Raw genomic sequence first — 19,520 nt, forward strand, 5'->3', positions numbered from 1 at the left:
GGGAAATACTATCAGAGTACCAAGGGTTGCTGCTACAGGGGTACCTCCTCGAGCACCCTTGAAGCCATCCCAAGATGTGAAGTATGCACCTAGAGGTCCGGGACGAGCACTCACACCAGCCCAAGTAGAAGAAAGAAGAGCCAAGGGCCTATGCTTCCGTTGTGATGAGAAGTTTGTACCCGGGCATCGCTGCGCTAAACCGATGGGATCGGTGATGCTAATCGATGGATTGGAGGAAGCGGAGGATGAGTTTGCAGCTGAAGGTACAGATGTGGCTGGACATCAAGGAGAAGAAAGCGAGGAGCAACCCGTGGAGGACATGATAGCCGAAATCTCCCTCCACGCCTATTCGGGGACAGCTGCGCCAAAAACCTTGCGGGTAAACGGGGTAATCAAGAAAACCATAGTGAGAATCTTGATTGACACCGGGTCCACCCACAACTTCATTGACAAGAGGCTCCTTAGGAAGATTAGGCTCGAGTCGGAACCCATGGAAGGGTTCGATGTGACAATCGGAGATGGCACCACATTGCGAGCAGATTTTATTTGTGGAGGTGTGGAATTGAAGGTGCAAGGCCAAACTTTCACATTGGACCTTTATCCGTTGGCCTTGCAAGGTGCCGATATTGTTTTGGGGACTCAATGGCTTCAAAGCTTGGGGCCCGTAACATTTGATTTCTCAAACCTCACACTGACATTTCGGAGGAATGGAAGAAGGGTGCTGCTAGATGGAAATCAACCGCGGCAAGGGCCGACATTGCAACCACTTGTGGGTTTTCCTTGTGCGGGGGGACCGAGCTCTACTATTGCAAATGGCTGTTGTTGAACCAGAACATCCACCACCAAAGGAAGTAGCCTCTGACATGGAAGAGCTGCTGCAGGAGTTTCAGGATCTCTTCAAGGAACCTCGAGGACTACCGCCGAAGCGTCGTCATGACCATCGCATCCAAATCATTCCAGGGGCTGAACTCGCGAATGTCCGACCCTATCGGTACCCGCATGTCCAGAAGGAAGAGATCAGTAAATTGGTGGAGGAAATGCTCGAGCAAGGGATTATTCAACCGAGTAGAAGTGCCTACTCATCGCCGGTCTTTTGCTGGTTCGGAAGAAAGACCGGAGTTGGCGGTTTTGCGTCGACTACCGAGCCTTGAATGCAATTACTTGTCAAGGACCGGTATCCAATACCGGTGATCGAGGAGTTGCTAGATGAGCTCACAGGGTCGGCCTACTTCAGCAAACTTGACTTAAGAGCGGGATACCATCAAATCCGAGTCGACCCTGAAGATGTACACAAAACGGCGTTCCGAACTCACGATGGCCACTATGAGTTCCGAGTCATGCCGTTTGGGCTCACCAATGCACCGGCCACCTTCCAAGGGCTGATGAATGACCTCTTCCGCCCACTCTTGCGTCGGTACGTGCTCGTCTTCTTTGATGATATTCTAGTATACAGCAGGAATTGGAGTGAGCACTTGCGGCACGTGCAGGAGGTATTAAATATCTTGCGACAAAACATGCTAAAAGTTAAGATGAGCAAGTGTCTTTGGGGAGAGTCAAGAGTGGAGTACTTAGGGCATATAATCTCTGTAAAAGGAGTGGAAGCCGACCCAAGCAAGATTAAGAATATGGTGGATTGGCCGATTCCTACTAATTAGAGGGAATTGAGGGGATTCCTTGGATTGACAGGGTACTACCGGCGATTTGTTGCCAACTATGGCAAAATTGCTGCCCCGCTGACCTCCTTACTCAGAAAAGGTGGGTTTCAATGGACGGGCAAAGCAACCGAGGCCTTCGAAGCCTTGAAGACAGCTATGTCTACAGCTCCGGTTCTAGCACTACCAGATTTCGGCAAGCCCTTTGTGGTGGAGTGCGACGCTTCGGGTGAAGGCATTGGAGCAGTTTTGATGCAAGAGGGCAGACCCGTGGCATATATGAGCAAAGCATTGTCAAGTCAGTCGCGACAGCTATCTACCTACGAGCGAGAAATGCTAGCGATTCTACACGCCATGACCAAATGGCGACCCTACTTGATTGGCCAACGATTTACTATCCGCACGGACCAACGTAGCTTACCCTACTTCATGGAGCAACGTGTGCACACCCCAGCCCAACAACGGTGGGTCACGAAACTCCTTAGGTATGACTACAAATTAGTCTACAAAAAGGGGATTGAAAATCGAGCCACCGATGCTCTTTCGCGCCAACCGGACACAAGTGAGCTTGCCGCTCTTTCAGCACCAGCATTTCCTATATCTTCAGATATGTGGGGAACCAATGCAAAAGATCATACCATGGAGGAACTTAAGCCAGAGTTCAAAGATCGCTTCACAAACTTCAAACCTTGAGGACAAGGTTGCGGAAGCGTGGTGGATTGATACGATTCGGACTTCACCGACGTCGTCTCGAGCATGGGTTCACTTTAGGAGTGTTTTTATTTCATGTTTTAGTGTTTAATTTCCATTAAAATAAGTTTTCTGTAAGTCGCGTTCGAACGCGGGTGGAGTGAGTTCGAACGCGGTTTGTGAATGGGGTTGTGAACGTGGAGAAGAGAATGTACTGTGCGTTCGAACGCGGTGCGTTCGAACGCACTATGAACGCCTGCATCGCGTTCGCAAATCCAGAAGAGCTAATTCGGTGCGTTTGAATGCGGTCGGGCGAGTTCGAACGCGGTCGGCGAAAATTGTATTTTAGGGTTAATGTGAGTTGTTGGTTAGCCTATAAAAGGATGTGTAGGGCAACCAAAATCATTATTGATTATTGAGATTGAGTTTTGCCTTGCCTCCTTCGTCTTCTTCGCTCCCGTTCTCTGAATCCCCGGCGACGCCGCTTCTAACCTCCCTCGTCCGGCTAATCACCCTAGTCCCTTAGGGGAGGCCCTCTTCTCCCCCTTCGTCCAATCTATCCCACACTTGCCCTAATCCTTCCATCAACCACAACCCTTCCACCATCACTTTTCACCGGTGCCACCACATTAACGCCGGTCCACCACCATCCACCATTACCTAGGATCTCGTGCCTCCATCCACGAATCCAAAATAGAGCATCCTGACGTTCGTCCACTAAACAAACGATATCTTGAGATCCCCAACTCCGATTTGTGTGTAACTAGATTTGTTGGAAAGCTCTTTTACGAGGCTACAACATATCAAAATCTCACATCGATCCGACGACAGCATATTTTGGGATCTAATTTCAAAGTTCCGTGTCAAATCGTAACAAGCTGGTATCAGAGCCTTAGCCCCAAAGAGAAGATCGTATCACGATATAGTCGCGATCCTATTGGCCTTACATCTAAGGTCATTAGTCTATGTGCACAGCAGACATTCAGACACATGCCGTTTGCCAAGGCATATGTGGCGAGTTATCCTCACAAGGTTTCTATCAACTATGTGGGTGCCCGGTCTGGATAGATGTTGATACCCTAGCGGGTGGTGAGGTATAATTATATTTGAAATATTCTTGCGGGTGGCAGAGTATGCTCTGAGTCTTCGGACATGATGTTGAGACTGGGTATCGGGTGTTGACTGTGCATAGTGGTCTAGTATGATGATATTATACTGAGATGTCGGTGATGATCGTGATGTTGAGAAATGTATTTGATTTCATTATCCTCTGTTATACTTGATTATCGAATGGTCAATATGCATCATAGGTGGTTGCATTTGATATCATAGCATGATCATGATCGGCATGCATCATATGTGTTATATTTGAGAGAGAGTTATGATTATGGTATGATATAGAGATTTATTTATACATTATCTCTGCTGGACCAAGGTCATTCGTTGACCGCCTTTCAAAGCATGTACTCCCCGGAGGAGTTCACCATTCTCACAGGGGACGGCCGAGTCCCTAACCTTAGGACTTTTCCCGAACCTCTTATGCTCTTGGCTTCTACACTGTATTCACTTTCCATTCAGGAGGTTGTTGATGGGGAAGAAACTTCGGTATCATCTGAATAAAATGAAAGATCACTCGCTATTGTCCCCTACCGAGGGCCCTTCCTGTCATTACCACCCCCAGAGACATCCGTAGTAGTGGAGGCCCTACCGGTTGACGCCACGGAAGAAGATGGAAAAAGCAATGACGAAGATCCCGAAGATATTTTATCAGTTATGACATGACATGTTACCTATTTTTCATTTATATATTATTGAAGAACATTCATATAACATGATGCTCTTTCTGATTCATATTATCCAGTACATGATTTACTCTCTGTTTGACATCACTGATTCGGAGTAAGGTCTATTCACTAAGTCTTTTACTCATGACTCTCTTTATTTCTTTATTTTTAACCCCCACAGATATTATGGTACGTGATACCGCCTTGAGATATCCTGATGAGATATTTTAGAGCAAAGATGAGGTGAGCTATAGATGCAAGACGGTATAGATGATAGTTTATATAGAAATTGAGTTGTACTAGTATTTAATATTTGTACTCTTTTGTATTAGACGATGATTTGTATAATACTGGTCAAATCATAGCATAGTCTTGTATTAGTTATTTTAGTTATATCTTGATGGTTTGTTGTGGCCTGTGTGGGTCCTGCCAGATTATATAGTGGTCTAGTGTATATTATTATGGACTTTGATACTCATATGTTAACAAGTTTATTTAGTTAATAGTATAATTTATTTGATGATGGATTATGTGATCATGAATAGGTTAGCAGGTAATTTTTGATGATGTCATGATTATATGTGCACAGGAGAGCATCTGTGCGTGACGGGCCCCGCCCGCCCTGTTGCGTGCGCCACACGTGCCATGTAGGCGCGTGGGCGTGCACGTGCCCGTGCCGGGCGGGGGCGTTACAATCCCGCCCTTAAGTCAACCTTTGAAAAGTATCATGCACCCACCAATTTGTCCAACAACTCTTCAATCACTAGTATAGGGCATCGGTCTTTGACGGCGATGGCATTAAGTGCTCGGTAATCCTCACAAAATTGCCATGTCCTTCTTTCGCATGAGCAATACTAGTGAAGAATATGCGCTTCAACTTGGTCTTATGACTCCACTGGACAATATCTTATGGATCATCTTCGTTATAGCCTCCTTTTGGATGAAAGGATTACAGTATATTCAAACATTCATCAAACCCGCCCCCAGCTTGATTTTGATGTGATGGTCTTTCGTCTTAGATGGAGGCAAAACATATGGCTACTGGAATTTATCTTTAAATTTTTGCAAAATAACTTTTAAGTTAGCAGGTAAAAGTAGTGGATCATCCTCATCATTGGCCCTTGAGATGAGTTGCATGATGTACCCGAGACACCCCAATCTTGGCAACCCTTCAAGTGAAGGCAAGGAGCCCTCAGCCTCATTGTTTGGTGTGGCTAGGAGCTAGACTGGTTGGCCTTCATGGCTAAGCTCTATCGCCATAGTGGTGAAGTCAAAGGTGACTAATCTGAGCACCAACTCGGCTCCTCGTATAAGGCTAATGGATAGAGATCAATCTGAAAGACATGGCCTTGGATGTATAGCCCTTCATTCTTAGCACTGTGCCATCACCAATAGTGACATCAAAGCCGTTGGAAGGCTTCGGCTCCAAACCCAAGTGCCTCAACATCCGAGAATCCACAAACTTGTGGATACTCCCTAAATCAATGAGAACTAGAATGGAAAGCTCAAAAGTATACCTATGACCTAAAGAGTTTTCAGAATCATCTTGCTGATGAAAGTATGAATGGAAAGCTCGGTTTGGACATCAAGAGGGTTGTCCTCCTTAATTTGGCTGACCTCCTCTTGCTGGTCCTCCAAATCATCTATGGATCATCCTCGATCAACTCCTCCATGAGCATAATGGCAGCGGATTATTTTGCACATTAATGGCCCGGTACGAAGCGCTTGTTGCAATAGAAGCATAGGTCTTTTGAGTGCCGATCTTCAAGCTCCACTAGTGTGAGGTGTTGACCCATCATCCGTGGCTATCCCCTAGGGTCAAGAGCTGCCCAAGGTAGGGATGGCCGGTTGGGGTTTGGCTGAGCCCACTTGGGACATGCCACACCTGAGACTGACGGTCATGGGTTGGTTCGTGAGCCCGTTGCAGTCTAGGTTTGTTGGTGTGTCACCTTCAACTCTCTTTAAGTGGCATTTGATTGTGGAATAACTTCTAAAATAATTAAGGTATGCTTAATTAACTTCTAAAATAATTAACTTCTAAAATAATTAAGGTATGCTTAAACATGCATAACATCAAGGCTTATATCTAGGGGCGATAAAAAGTGACCCAACATGATAACTCATATGGAAACTCGACTTTTAAACTGGTTTGAGTTTAGCCTAATTGGATTTGGGCCATGCTTGTGTTTATTCCTCAATTTGATCTGTTTGTAAGTCAATTTATTTATGATACAATAAATCGTCTATGACCCGATTAACCAGTTTATAACATGAAAAAAAACTTGAAACTCATTTACAACCTGAAGAAACCATTTTATAACCTGAATAATGTATGAATAATTTGTATTACCCGGTAACTCATTTATGCATAACTCATTTAATGAACAGTCGTGTTCATGTTTTCATTATAATGACTTGACCCAAAGCCAACCGACCTTAAACCTGGCTAACTCGATTAGTGTATGGGCTATTATGGAGTTATGTTATAAACCATTACTGTAGTGTAATTATTATACTTAATGTGACATGAAAAGTATATAAATTTTGATAAATGATTGAAATACTCTTTACAGTAATGGATAAGGAGAGGAGAGAGATGAGAGAAAGAGGAAAGAGAGGAGAGAATAATCGAAACAATATTTTGTAAGGATAAAATAGTAATGAAAAAAAATATAATATTTGATAGAAGAGGAGAGGAGATAAAAAGTAAGTATTAATAAACTAGTTTTGAGATAAGTTGTTAGTATATGAGTAGAATAAACTAATGTAAGTTCCACAAGGCCTCAGAGATTTTAAGTGCTCAACCATCCAAATGATCATCCTTTTATTGGAGGCACCCACCAAAACAAAATGTTCTCTCCTACAGTGCATGTTAGCAGTCTTCTCGGAAAACAACCGATCCGTATCCAATATTCACAGATAAGTCCAAATAAGCTGCTACCAGTATCTTGTATTTGTGGAACAGAGATTTTTTTCTTTGCTGAATAATTTTCCCACATGTTGAACTGTTCTCATAATGTTGCACCGCCGATTGCTAAGCTGCACATTCTTCTATAATTAACAACACACAAATCCTGATGTGGATCTCCAGTATTTCAGTATCTTCGTTCGCTCCATCTTTAGTGACATGTCATCTAAGCAATTATGTCCTTCTCGTAGGCCATCTGAGTCTTTTTCATTTCACCTTTTCAAACTTATTCACGCAAGTCCTAGAAAAGAATGATTCTTTCTGTATAATTCAACAGAAGCTTAAGATGATCTATAGATGATAGGTTGTTTTGCACATAAAAAAAGCTCAAGAAATAACCTCCTACTAGAAGTCAATTAAGTAGCATTCTGCACTGTTATTTATCAACACACGCTAATATTTACAATGAATTAAGAAGATAGCAGGTACATGTAGGTGTCCATTGTCCTTACAATCTGGAAACACCATCTTTTCCATCGGAAGAACATTCCCATCAGTTCACAACACCCACTATCATTCTTTGATAACAAAGCAGAATTAAATTTGCTACACAGAAAGATCCATGAATGTAAGACGATCAACAATCACAAATTTATTGATGTCATGTACAGATTAACGTAACTCATTTACAGCACCTTCATGACGAGTTTACTGGATGCACTAACCCCCTTTGCTGCAGCTTTCAGGATGGTCCGATTCCCATACAACCTGCAAATATATTAAATATACTGAGGACCCAAGGATAATCTCTTTTAATCATATGTTTTCTACATCACCAACTTCATTTTAATCTAAGTGCCTAGATAATTAAAACTCTATGCATAATTCATTGTGTAAAATTACTGCTGCAGCATTACTAAAACAAAAAATCTTAGCCTTTATTTTATATTTACTGCAGCACTGGAGCAAGGCTCATACGGTTCTGACCTTAAAAAAAGAGATGAGGCTGGGCAAGTATCTCAAATAATCATAAAGGAACCACACTAATGGTCAGAACTCTGCATATTCATAAAAGTAATCTGCCGACATGGCATTTTGTTTCACCTACTGGTGGCAGCAGAAATTAGAATATTTAGTTGAACTATATCATGAATCAAATGCCTCCCAAGTCTCCTGCATAAATAACTCTTTCCCATTGGTATTACCTACTACACATAAGTTAGGGCTGTCAAAATAATCATGCTCGACACAATTATGCCACAGAAATTAATTCCAGGATGAGTATAATTAGTCCTTGGCTTGATCAAGCTAGAAGAATGGAACATATATAATGTATATAAAGATGGAGTCCATATATATTACAAATATTTTATATTTCTCAGAATAGTCTTTAAGTAATTGCTAAACTTTGAATAGAAATATATCCATATATAGGTAATACTTTTTTAATGGTAGAATATATGCCCATCTGGTATGTTGTGCTTATACCCGGTACTTTAATTTATGAGATATTCTACGTTTATATTTTACAGTGCTCAGTAAATTTGACTATGAGTTTATATATTAGTTACCATTTGTTAGTAAATACTGTATAAACATGTGTTTCATCTTTTTACAAGAAAATTAATGCATTGACATATTTATTACATCACTCCATAAGCTTGATAAATTATTTATGAAGGTATCCTTGATGTAAGATTAATTGAGAAACATATTTACTACATCACTAAATAAGTTTGTTTTAAGGTAAGTTTGTTAGGATTTGATTGTTTTTTAAGTTAAAACTTAAAAGAGTCAAATTTAGTTATCTATTAGATTAGGAAAGAATTGAATAAGATCAATTATAATTTGTTGTAATCTCATCATCGCCATATATATAAAGGTGCTGGGAATTCCGAAAAAAGAAGAAAAAAAATATGAAAATTTGAGAAATAATCTTTTGTGGATAATTCAACATTTATTCCTGTCCCTCTTCTCCCTTCTCTCTTTTGTGCTGGACCCAATTTTTCGTTTGTCCCTCACAATTTATGTGGGTTTAATTTTCTTTCTCCTACGACAAGTTATTTTCTATCTATCTAGCCATTCTAGTATAAAAATGATACTTAGAGATAGATAAAGAGATTTACAGAGGCCTTATCTTTTCTCCTTGGGGGTGAATCTAGGTACCTCTTTATCTTTTTTCGTATCGGCATGTTTCTTCATCCCTAGGTCACATCAAATCTAGAAACTGTTTAAGGATTGTGTTTGGCTTAAAAAAGAGTTGAACAAGAACAACTTGAAACTAAACAAGCTAAGTGTGCTTGTACCTAGGCTCAAAAATATCCTACATATAAGTAGCTCCTATCAACTGTTTGTCTCAGTCCACATAAAGTCATAAACACATGTATGGATGCAGATTATAATACAAGCATGACTAATTGATATCCATGTGTAAACTGGATGAATTGATCAGCATTAGAACTTATACCATAGCATATATACTGCAAATATGATTCCCACAACTCACAAAAGGACAAGATAACACAAGATATTACATAGCACTAAAGATTGTAACATATATGTTGTATGCCATGTAGTACATACTCTAAACCCTTCTTGTTATCATATTATAAAATTTTCAGATGGTTCTCCATGATGATTGTCTGGCAAACATGTTTTTTTTATATAACCCTCAATGCAAACCTTAGTCAAACTGTATGAGATAATTATTTTTCTATTCTATAGTAGTATGTTGACTGCATTGAAAGGAAGAGAAAAGCAAACAAAATAAGGTGGTGATTATTCCAGTAAACAATGAAACAAGCCAACCACCAGTTTTTGGAACCAAATGAAATAAGCAATGAGATTAAAAGAACAGAATAATGAAGTACCACTGCAAGTACATCCCTCAAACTTTGTACTATCCATAAGGCAGAAGCTTTTTCTTAGGTTTGACAATATCATAGGACAAAATGATGGTCCAGTGATACAGGAGTAATATCATAGTGTACAACATGGAACTTTCAGCACCAAGTCAAAGCACATAGAACTCCTTATTTTGTAGCCAATATTAGAGCAAAACTGATGGCTCCACGATGCAAAATTACATGATGACAATGTACAACATGGATTTTTCAGCATTAAGCCAAGAAAATGTACTTCATTTTGTAAGATCAAAAGACATCCCTATTGCCAGATGACAATACTTAACAAAAAGTAATTATATAAAGGCTAAAAACTCTGCATGAGCCTAGGTTCTGGCAAACCATTCATAAGTGTGTTCTATGGAACATAGAACTATGCAATATAACAAATGCAGAAATGCAGAGAAGCATCCACAAATATCTAATAATAGGAAATATGGTTAAAACTCACCCAGCAAATGCAATACCCCAAGTTGACATGGTGTAGATAATTTTTCCAGCTTCCCAAACACTTCTCCATTTTTTCTTCTCTTTCATTCCACCCAAGGCCCTCATAACAGCTATATCGCAACATGACATGTAAAAGAGGAAAACATAAAATTGACAAAAGAGTATTACTTATTTCAATCAAATCAACTTACAGAAGTAGATAATATAATTAAGTAACTTCAGAGTTCCTATTTTCCAGATCTTTTTCAGCAAAAAAAAAAATAGCAAAGCTCTACAGAAATAAGTAATAAATGACTCTCCTATATAACTCAAATGCAAAAAAGTAAGGTGCTTATAGCACAATGAATTCTCCAGGCATCTAACCTAGCAAACATCAATATATATGATAAGATAATGTGTTGATAACATTATTTCAAATAAACCAACAGATAAATAACAATATATCACAGTATTATCAACCTAGAATACATGGATGATCGAGGGAAGAGCTTTATCATAATATACAAGGAGAGAAAACCAAGGGGATAAAGATATACAAAACAGCCAAGTCATGCCGGAGGCCCTTAGCCATACTAGTCTATAACATACTATTCAAGCCAATGCAGATTTTATGAGGGTATACAGAGTAAGTGCCTTATAATGATCATAGCTTATCAATGTCAAATCATGTTGCAATAAGTTTCTCAATATAATGTTTGATTTGTCTTGCTCTAAATATAATAAATCAACAGAGGCACAGAGCTAACTGTACCAACTAATCAACTTCTAGTTTATCACTCCATGGTATAGACTATAGAGAATTTTCTAAATTCCAAGCATTAGTTCATACAAACAACATTATATAAGACGGTGGGTGTCACTTGGTCCAACGGTAATGATTTGAGTCATTGACCTTGCATCCAAACGTCAGGGGTTCAAGTTGTGTAAACAACCTCCTCAAAAATGAAAGTAAGACTGTGTACACTTCCGCAGACTCCACAATACAAATTAGTCTCTAGATGGTTTTACAAAAGAAAAAATGTGAAAGAAAATAGTCTAACAAATACAGTTAGATTATAACAAGTGAAGCTTATCTTACCATTTTGCAGATCCTTTGCTGATAGTATCTGTCATAAGATGGTAATAAACTGTTAGAATATTATGATAGGAAATCAATCAATGCCAAGAGTCTGTCCTCAGAGTACCTTAGAGTTTGAGTTTTCAAGAATGCATCTGGCGATGAAGTTCGCAATACCATCAATAACATTTTCTTCGCTAATGATGACATAATTTTCATTATCAATCCCACTCACTTCCTCCAAGCTATTTGTAGAAATATCATGACTGACCCAAACCCACCAACTAGGCTCCCCTTCATCAACAATGATTGGAATATCCACAGCTTCTAAACCTAGTCCTGCTTGATAGAGATTGGACAGAGGAAGTATGAACTAAAGGATGTCATATCAAAAGTTAGTATATGTATCAATTAGACTTGAGTCCTGTAGGAGGTACCAGTAATGTCATCAGATAACAATCTGCCACTAGGTACGGCTTTTGACACTTGATTAAGTGACTCGAGTTTATTAAGAAAGTTTGAGCTATCCACTGCAGCCACCAAGCGCGTATATAGCTGTATATAAAATATTGTGTGAAAATCATATTATCAATATTAGAACCGAACATCATTTCTTCATAACCAATAGCAAACAAGAGATTACTACTAATCATTTGTATATCCTGTCATATTCAGTCAAGATCTTTCATAGAAAATAGATAGTAAAGCACATGCGTTCAAATTCAAAATAAAAAGAACCCCATTTGTTTGAAATCAAATTATATATATGACTAGTTATTTAATCTGTTCCCATATTCAAACTTCACATCATTCCTATGGGTCAAAACTGAAACCCTTAATTGAAACTTCAAACTATTATTTAAAAAAGAAATACTAATTAGAAGATGTTGAACAACTTTTTGATCCCTATAAAATTGCAATTTGGCCAAGGGGCCTAAAATTGCAGATATAGACCTTAAAGATATCCGACAAGCGGATACAAGATCAGAAGGATCTAACACTTACATGAAAATTATGTCCATTTTGGTTGAAGCATGTTTCAACCTTTGAATTTAATAGATCTCTGGTTCCATCTACATCAAGAATATCCACATATTAGGTGCCACACATACTCACATAGGTAACTAGCTAAACTGTTGAGAACAGAAGCTAACGCTCTTAAATTTCTTCTTGAGTCACACCTGGAAGAGAAGAACCTATTTAATATTAACTGGAAGCAGTGGGAAGCATTGCAAGATCAACAACATCAACTACTGTAAGTCACATTTGAAGTAACATCTAGAAATCATTGACATTTGGCACAAAAAAAAGCACTCGCAACAATATCTTTCAATTCTAATATAACATGATTGGTAGTTGTAATAGGCATTAAGATAGGAAAATAAAAAAACTTACACCTTTATTAATCAAAATCCAATCAAATCCATTCAAAGACGCCAAAGAGTTAGGATCTCTTGGACAATCTACAACTAAACCCAATCCAAATATCCGGGCTCTCAGATAATATTACTCAATTTAAGTTGTCTACCCTGTCAAATCGTCTTCACCAATATGCACAGGTCAATTCTCCTTATTTGCCACGATTTCCCTGACTTCTAATATACTCCGAATGAGGATAAAAACATGGACAAATTTATAAAGAAAGAAGAGCAACAAAGAAGAGAAACGTGAGATAATTCCAGGTACAACTAAAAGGATTATTTTTTCTCTAATTCCTTTTGTTCAGAATATCGACTATCCTATCTAATACATATCAAATCAAACGAATAAAATACTCTAGAATGAAGAAAAAGAGAGGGAAATTTTAGAAATTTAGGTAAACTATAAGGGGACTCACATCGGGAGGGCAATCTTTTGAGATGGGCTCTTTATAGAGGCCCTGAAGGAGGGCAAGGTTTTCGGAGAGCTGGTTTCGGAGGCGAACGTTCTCCAACCGCAGTTGGGCTATCTCGTCCACCTCCTCCCCCGACAGAGGCAGCTGCGCCGGCGGAGGCGACACGTTATCCCCCTCTGCCGCCCCTTTCCGGCCGGGGCGGTGCTCCAGGGCATACCAGGCGACGTCGGCCATCTCGATCATCGTGCCCACCACCTCCAGTGGAATACCATGGGCCCCGTGCCCCACCATATCCTCTCTCCCTCTACCCTGTAGTCGCTAGATCGATCGACGGCAAGAGGAAGGAGGAAACCCACCAGTCCGACCCTTTTTCGTATAATCCTATTGGGCGATGAAGGGGAAGAGGGAAACGTGCAACTCGAGGGAACACGGTCTCCAGACTCTCCACGAAACCTGAAATTATTTAACACGTTGTAACACGAATTGCCAAGAAGGCCGGGATAAAACCGTAGGTAAGTTAAAGAAATTTTTAAATAACACCCTACATTTTTATCGTTCTCTGTTTGTCTTTTATGGATTTTGTAAATCAAATATATTTTTCTTTTATATATATTATAATCATATACCACCCTACTATTTCTTTATTAATCATGGAGTACCATTTATATGACTCTGCTAATTAAATTACTAAAGTACTCTTAAAAATTTTCTAGCCTTAACTGATACTAACTAAAGTGCTTTTAATTCATATCTCATCCTAGCCTATTTTATCAAATCAAAAATATCTTCTTAGATCTAATCACCATATCTTATATCATTAAGAGTAAAATAGATATTTTAGAAATTACTTTAATATTCTAATAGAATATTTCTTGGTGAGTACCTTTTTTTATTTGAAAATTGTTGCTTTAGTTAACCCAGGACATGTTACTAGCCGGCCTAATCCGATCTGCAACATTTTTGCAGATAAAGCTCATAACTTCCGAAGGGATCTGAAAACAATCTAATCGACGGATCCTCTTGAATTTTGGATATATTGTGACTCTTGGAGATAGCTTTCCAACGAATCAAAGACACAGAATTTGGACGGTTAGATCTCAAAATATCGGCCAAATAATGGCCGAAGGTCAATTAGATCCTAGTTAGATAAATGCTAGGTTTACTCCGCAGTGTGAAGAGGAAGAAGTTGTTGTAGAAGAAGCCAATTAGAAGCTAGAAGAGGCCGACCAAAGACTTGGGTGGTGAAAGAAGGGAGGAGGGAGAGGGCGCCAATGGCTAGAGATAAATTGAGAAGGAGATAAAGGCCAAACCCAATTTAATTATCCAAAATAAACTCAAATTAGGATTTTCTCCACATATTTATAGAGACTCACCCTAGGGACTCATCAACTAAGTTAAACAACTCTAAAAAACCCTAACAAACCCACAACTGATACGATCTCCCCTTTTGGCCAAGGCTCGATCTATTCCGATTTTTAGATCTGGACAGGATCTAACATGGAACTTTAAAAATAGATCTCGAAATATTCAGCTGTCGAATCAATGTGAATTTTGATATGTTGTAGCCCTGGAAAAGAGCATTCCAATAAATCAAGTTTCAAGTGAACCGGACGGTGGGATCTTAAGATATCGTCCTATTAGTATATGAACATCAACGAGTCCGTCTTAGAATCCGTGGATGAAGGCACGAGATCCTTGGTGTTGGTGAAGGTTGGTGGACCGACATTAATGGGGTGGCACCGGTGAGTACGTGGAGATGGAAGGTTTATGAGTGATGGAAGGATTAAGGCAAAGTGATAGATAGATTGGAATAAGGGGGAGGAGTGGGCCGCCCTTAAGGGACTAGGGTGATTGGCCAGTCGAGGGAGGCTAGAAGCGGCGACGCCGGGGAACGAGAGAATGGGAGAGAAGAAGACGAAGGAGATAAGGCAAAACTCAATTCATTCAATAATTGATTCCATGGTTGGCATCCACACCTTTAGAGGCTAACTAAATAATTCAAAAATGGCAATTATTAATCCTAGAACAATAGATTTTTGCCGACCGCGTTCAAACGAGCCTGATCACATTTGAATGCACATTGTTCGCACTCTCTGTATATGCGAACGCGATGCAAGCATTCGCAGGCGCGTTCAAACGCACATTTCGCATTCTCTGAATGTGCGAACCAGATGTAGGCATTCACTAGCGCGTTCGAATGCACTCCATCCATGTTTGAACGTGACATTCAAAAAGCTTATATTTTTAAGAATTAAACACTAAAATAAGAAACAAAGACACCCCTAAAATGTATCCACCACGACATCAGTGAAGTCTAAATCGTATTAATCCACCACGCTTTCGCAACCTTGTCCTCAAAGTTTGAAATTAGGAAGCAATCTTTGAACTCTGACTCAAGCTCCTTCATGATTTGATCCTCTGCATTGGTTCCCCACATTTTTTTAAATAGAGGAAGGGTTGGTGCTGAAAAGGAGGCGAGCTCACTTGTGTCCGGTTGGCGCGAAAGGGCATCGGCCGCTCGATTCTCGATCTCCTTTTTGTAGACTAATTCATAGTCATACCCAAGGAGTTTCATGACCCACCATTGCTGTGCTGGGGTGTGCACACGTTGCTCCATGAAGTAGGGTAAGCTACGTTGGTCCGTGCGAATAGTATATCGTTGGCCAATCAAGCAGGGTCGCCATTTGGTGACGGCGTGTAGAATTGCTAGCATTTCGCGCTCGTAGATGGATAGCTTTCACGACCGGTTTAACAATTCCTTGCTCATATATGCCACGGGCCTGCCCTCTTGCATCAAAACAGCTCCAATGCCCTCACCCGAAGCGTCGCATTCTACCACAAAGGGCTTGCTGAAATTTGGTAGTGCCATAACTGGTGCGGTAGATATGGCTGTCTTTAATGCTTCGAAGGCCTCCATCACCCTGTCCGTCCATTGAAACCCTCTTTTTCTGAGTAAGGAGGTCAGCGAGGCAGCAATCTTGCCGTAGTTGGCAACGAATCACCGGTAGTTCCCCATCAACCCAAGGAATCCCCTCAATTCTTGCTGATTAGTGGAAATCGGCCACTCCACCATATTCTTGATCTTGCTTGGATCGGTTTCCACTCCTCTCACTGAGATTATATGTCCCAAGTACTCCACTCGTGGCTCTCCCCAAAGGCACTTGCTCATCTTGACTTTTAACTAGTTTTGTCGCAAGATATTCAACACCTCACGCACATGCCGCAAGTGCTCGCTCTAATTCCTGCTATACACTAGAATATCGCCAAAGAAGACGAGCACGTAACGACGCAAGAGCAGGCAAAAAAGGTCATTCATCAGCCCTTAGAAGGTGGCCAGTGCATTGGTGAGCCCAAACGGCATGACTCAGAACTCATAATGGCCATCGTGAGTTCGAAACGTCATTTTGTGCACATCTTCTGAGTCGACGCGGATTTGATGGTACCATACTTTTAAGTCAAGTTTGCTGAAGTAAGCCGACCTTGTAAGTTCATCCAGCAACTCCTTGATCACCAGTATTGGGTATCGGTCTTTGACGGTGATCGCATTCAAGGCTTAGTAGTTGACGTAAAATCGACAACTCCTGTCTTTTTTCTGAACCAGCAGCACCGGCGACGAGTAGGCACTTCTACTTGGTTGAATAATCCTTTGCTCAAGCATTTCTAGCACCAATTTGCTAATCTCCTCCTTCTGGGCATGCGGGTATCGATATGGCCGAACATTTGCTAGTTCAGCCCCTAGAATGATCTCAATGCGATAGTCGTGCCGACGAGTCGACGGCAGTCCTTGGGGCTCCTCGAAGAGATCCTTGAATTCCCGCAGCATTTCTTGCATGTCAGCGGGTACTTCCCTTGATAGTGGATGTTCTGGTTTAGTAGCAACCATTTGTAAGAGTAGAGCTCTGTCCCTTGCACATGGAAGTCCCAATAGTGGTTGCAACGTCAGCCCTTGCCGTGGTTGGTTCCCATCCAGCAGCACTCTTCGACTATTCCTCCGAAATGTAAGTGTGAGGTTTGAAAAATCAAATATTACGGTCCCCAAGTTTTGAAGCCATTAGGTCCCCAAGACAATGCCCGCACCTCGCAAGGCCAACGGATAAAGATCCAATGTGAAAGTTTGGCCTTGCACCTTCAATTCCACACCTCCATAAATAAAATCTGCCCGCAATGTGGTGCCATCTCCAATCGTCACATCAAACCCTTCCGTGGGTTCCGACTCGAGCCCAATCTTCCTAAGGAGCCTCTTATCAATAAAGTTGTCGGTGGACCCTGTGTCGATCAAGATTCTTACTGTGATTTTCTTGACTACACTGTTCACCTGCAAAGTCTTTGTCATGGAGGGAGATTTCGGCTATTATGTCCTCCACGTGTTGCTCCTCAACTACTCCTCCTTGCTGTCCAGCCATCCCTTCAACTTCAGTTGCCAACTTATCCTCCACATCCTCCAATCCATCTATTAGCATCATCGATCCTATCGGTTTAGCGCAGCGATGTCTGGGTACAAACTTCTCATCACAACAAGCATAGGCATTTGGCTTTTGTTCCTCCACTTGACATGTGTGAGTGCTCATCTCAGACCTCTAGGCACGTACTTCACATCTTGGGAAGGCTTTAGGGGTGCTCAATTTCCTATCGCTAACATTCTTGGTATGCTGGTAACATTTCCCATCGCTATGGTTGGTTGAACCAGATTGCGGCTTCCTTGGCTCGTCTAATTCTGTTTCAAGTGTAACTTTATAGCTCAATGTTTGTCTTCCATGAGCACCGCATCTTCGAAGGCCTCCTTTAAAGTTCTAGGCCTTAAAGCCCTCACATCGGCTTGTATGTCTCTCCGCAGCCCGGAGATGAAGGTGCTGCGAAGTTGCTGATCCGTCCATGGGGGTTGGCATTGGCTACTTATCCTCTCAAATTCTTTTTGGTATGCCCCAACTGTGGTCCTTTGCACCGTCTTTGAGAGAAGAGCATCGAAGTCTTCATACCCCGATGCTCCAAATCGCCACGTGATATCGGCGCAAAAGTCGACCTAAGTTTTAATAGCCTCATGGCCATTGGCTGCTCGAAACCAATGAAGCGCCACATCTTCAAGATGGAAACTCACAAGCATCACCTTATATTCTTCCGTTGTACCATGGTATGCGAAGAATTGCTCTGCCCTATATAACCAATCGATCGGATTGCTACCTTTAAACTTGGGAAATTCAAGATGCACAATTTGCCCACAGATACCGTTGTCCCAATCCGGATCATATCCAAGTCTATGTCTAACTTGAAGAGGATGCACCATGAATGGTTGATGATCCCTCCTTCGATTTTGATTAACTCGACTCGGTTTCAGTTCGTATTGCCCTGCCCACGGATCTAGATCTCTAAGAAGATCTCCATAGTGGTTCACTCGTCAGATAGGCTCACCTGCAACTGGGCCTGGTGGAACCATCCTTGCTTGTCTCTGCCCATAGGGTGGTGGCAGCAGCGACTCTTGTGGTTGCAAATTCTGAATCGGTGGCGACGGGTTCATGGTGTGGACTCGCGTTGTGGGGTCGATGGTGCATTCCCATTCGTCATGGCTTCCCTTGTCGCCTGTAATTCCCGCATCATCTCCATCATCATCTGATTGTTGATGGCCATTTGTTTGGAAAGAGACCCAAACATGGCTTGAACGCTAGCCTCTTTTGTATTCCAATTTGGTCGGGCGGTTCCGCGGGTGGAAGTCCCCGCAATCATTTCCCCCTCCTCTATTGGGAGAATCTCTTCTTACTCATCTCGCCATGCAGCCATGGCTCTGGTGGTCATCATAGGAAGTGCATGTCCGAAGAATGGTGGCTCTGATACCAGCTTGATACAATCTCCCTTTTTAGCCAAGGCTCGATCTATTCCGATTTTCAGATCTAGACAGGATCTGACATGGAACTTTGAAAATAGATCTTGAAAGATTCAGCTGTCGGATCGTAAAATTTTGATATGTTGTAGCTCCAAAAAAGAGCTTTCCAACAAATCAAGTTTCAGGTGAATCGGATGGTGGGATTTCAAGATATCGTCCTATTAGTGGACTAACATCAGGGAGTCCGTCTTAGGATCCGTGGATGGAGGCACGAGATCCTTGGTGTTGGTGAAGGTTGGTTGATCGATGTTAATGGGGTGGCACCGGTGAGTATGTAGAGATGGAAGGGTTAGGGCAAAGTGATAGATAGATTGGAAAAAGGAGGCCCCTAAGGGACTAGGGTGATTGGCCAGTCGAGAGAAGCTAG

At 41.3% G+C, this 19,520-nt stretch overlaps 1 protein-coding gene across 1 annotated transcript; it reads right to left on the reverse strand.

Moving 5' to 3' along the window:
• Positions 1-7,450: 7,450 nt before the first annotated feature.
• LOC140786325 (uncharacterized) lies at positions 7,451-13,766 on the reverse strand. The gene is made up of 6 exons (XM_073134659.1): positions 13,282-13,766; positions 11,882-11,999; positions 11,572-11,783; positions 11,466-11,493; positions 10,389-10,497; positions 7,451-7,802 (listed from the first exon to the last, which is right to left on the reverse strand). Exons 1-6 carry the CDS (start codon positions 13,567-13,569, stop codon positions 7,721-7,723), a joined length of 837 nt encoding a protein of 278 aa, XP_072990760.1. The 5' UTR covers positions 13,570-13,766; the 3' UTR covers positions 7,451-7,720.
• Positions 13,767-19,520: the final 5,754 nt, after the last annotated feature.

Source organism: Typha latifolia, chromosome 4, assembly GCF_019914945.1.
Source record: "Typha latifolia isolate L0001 chromosome 4, TyphaL0001v2, whole genome shotgun sequence".
NCBI lineage: Eukaryota > Viridiplantae > Streptophyta > Magnoliopsida > Poales > Typhaceae > Typha > Typha latifolia.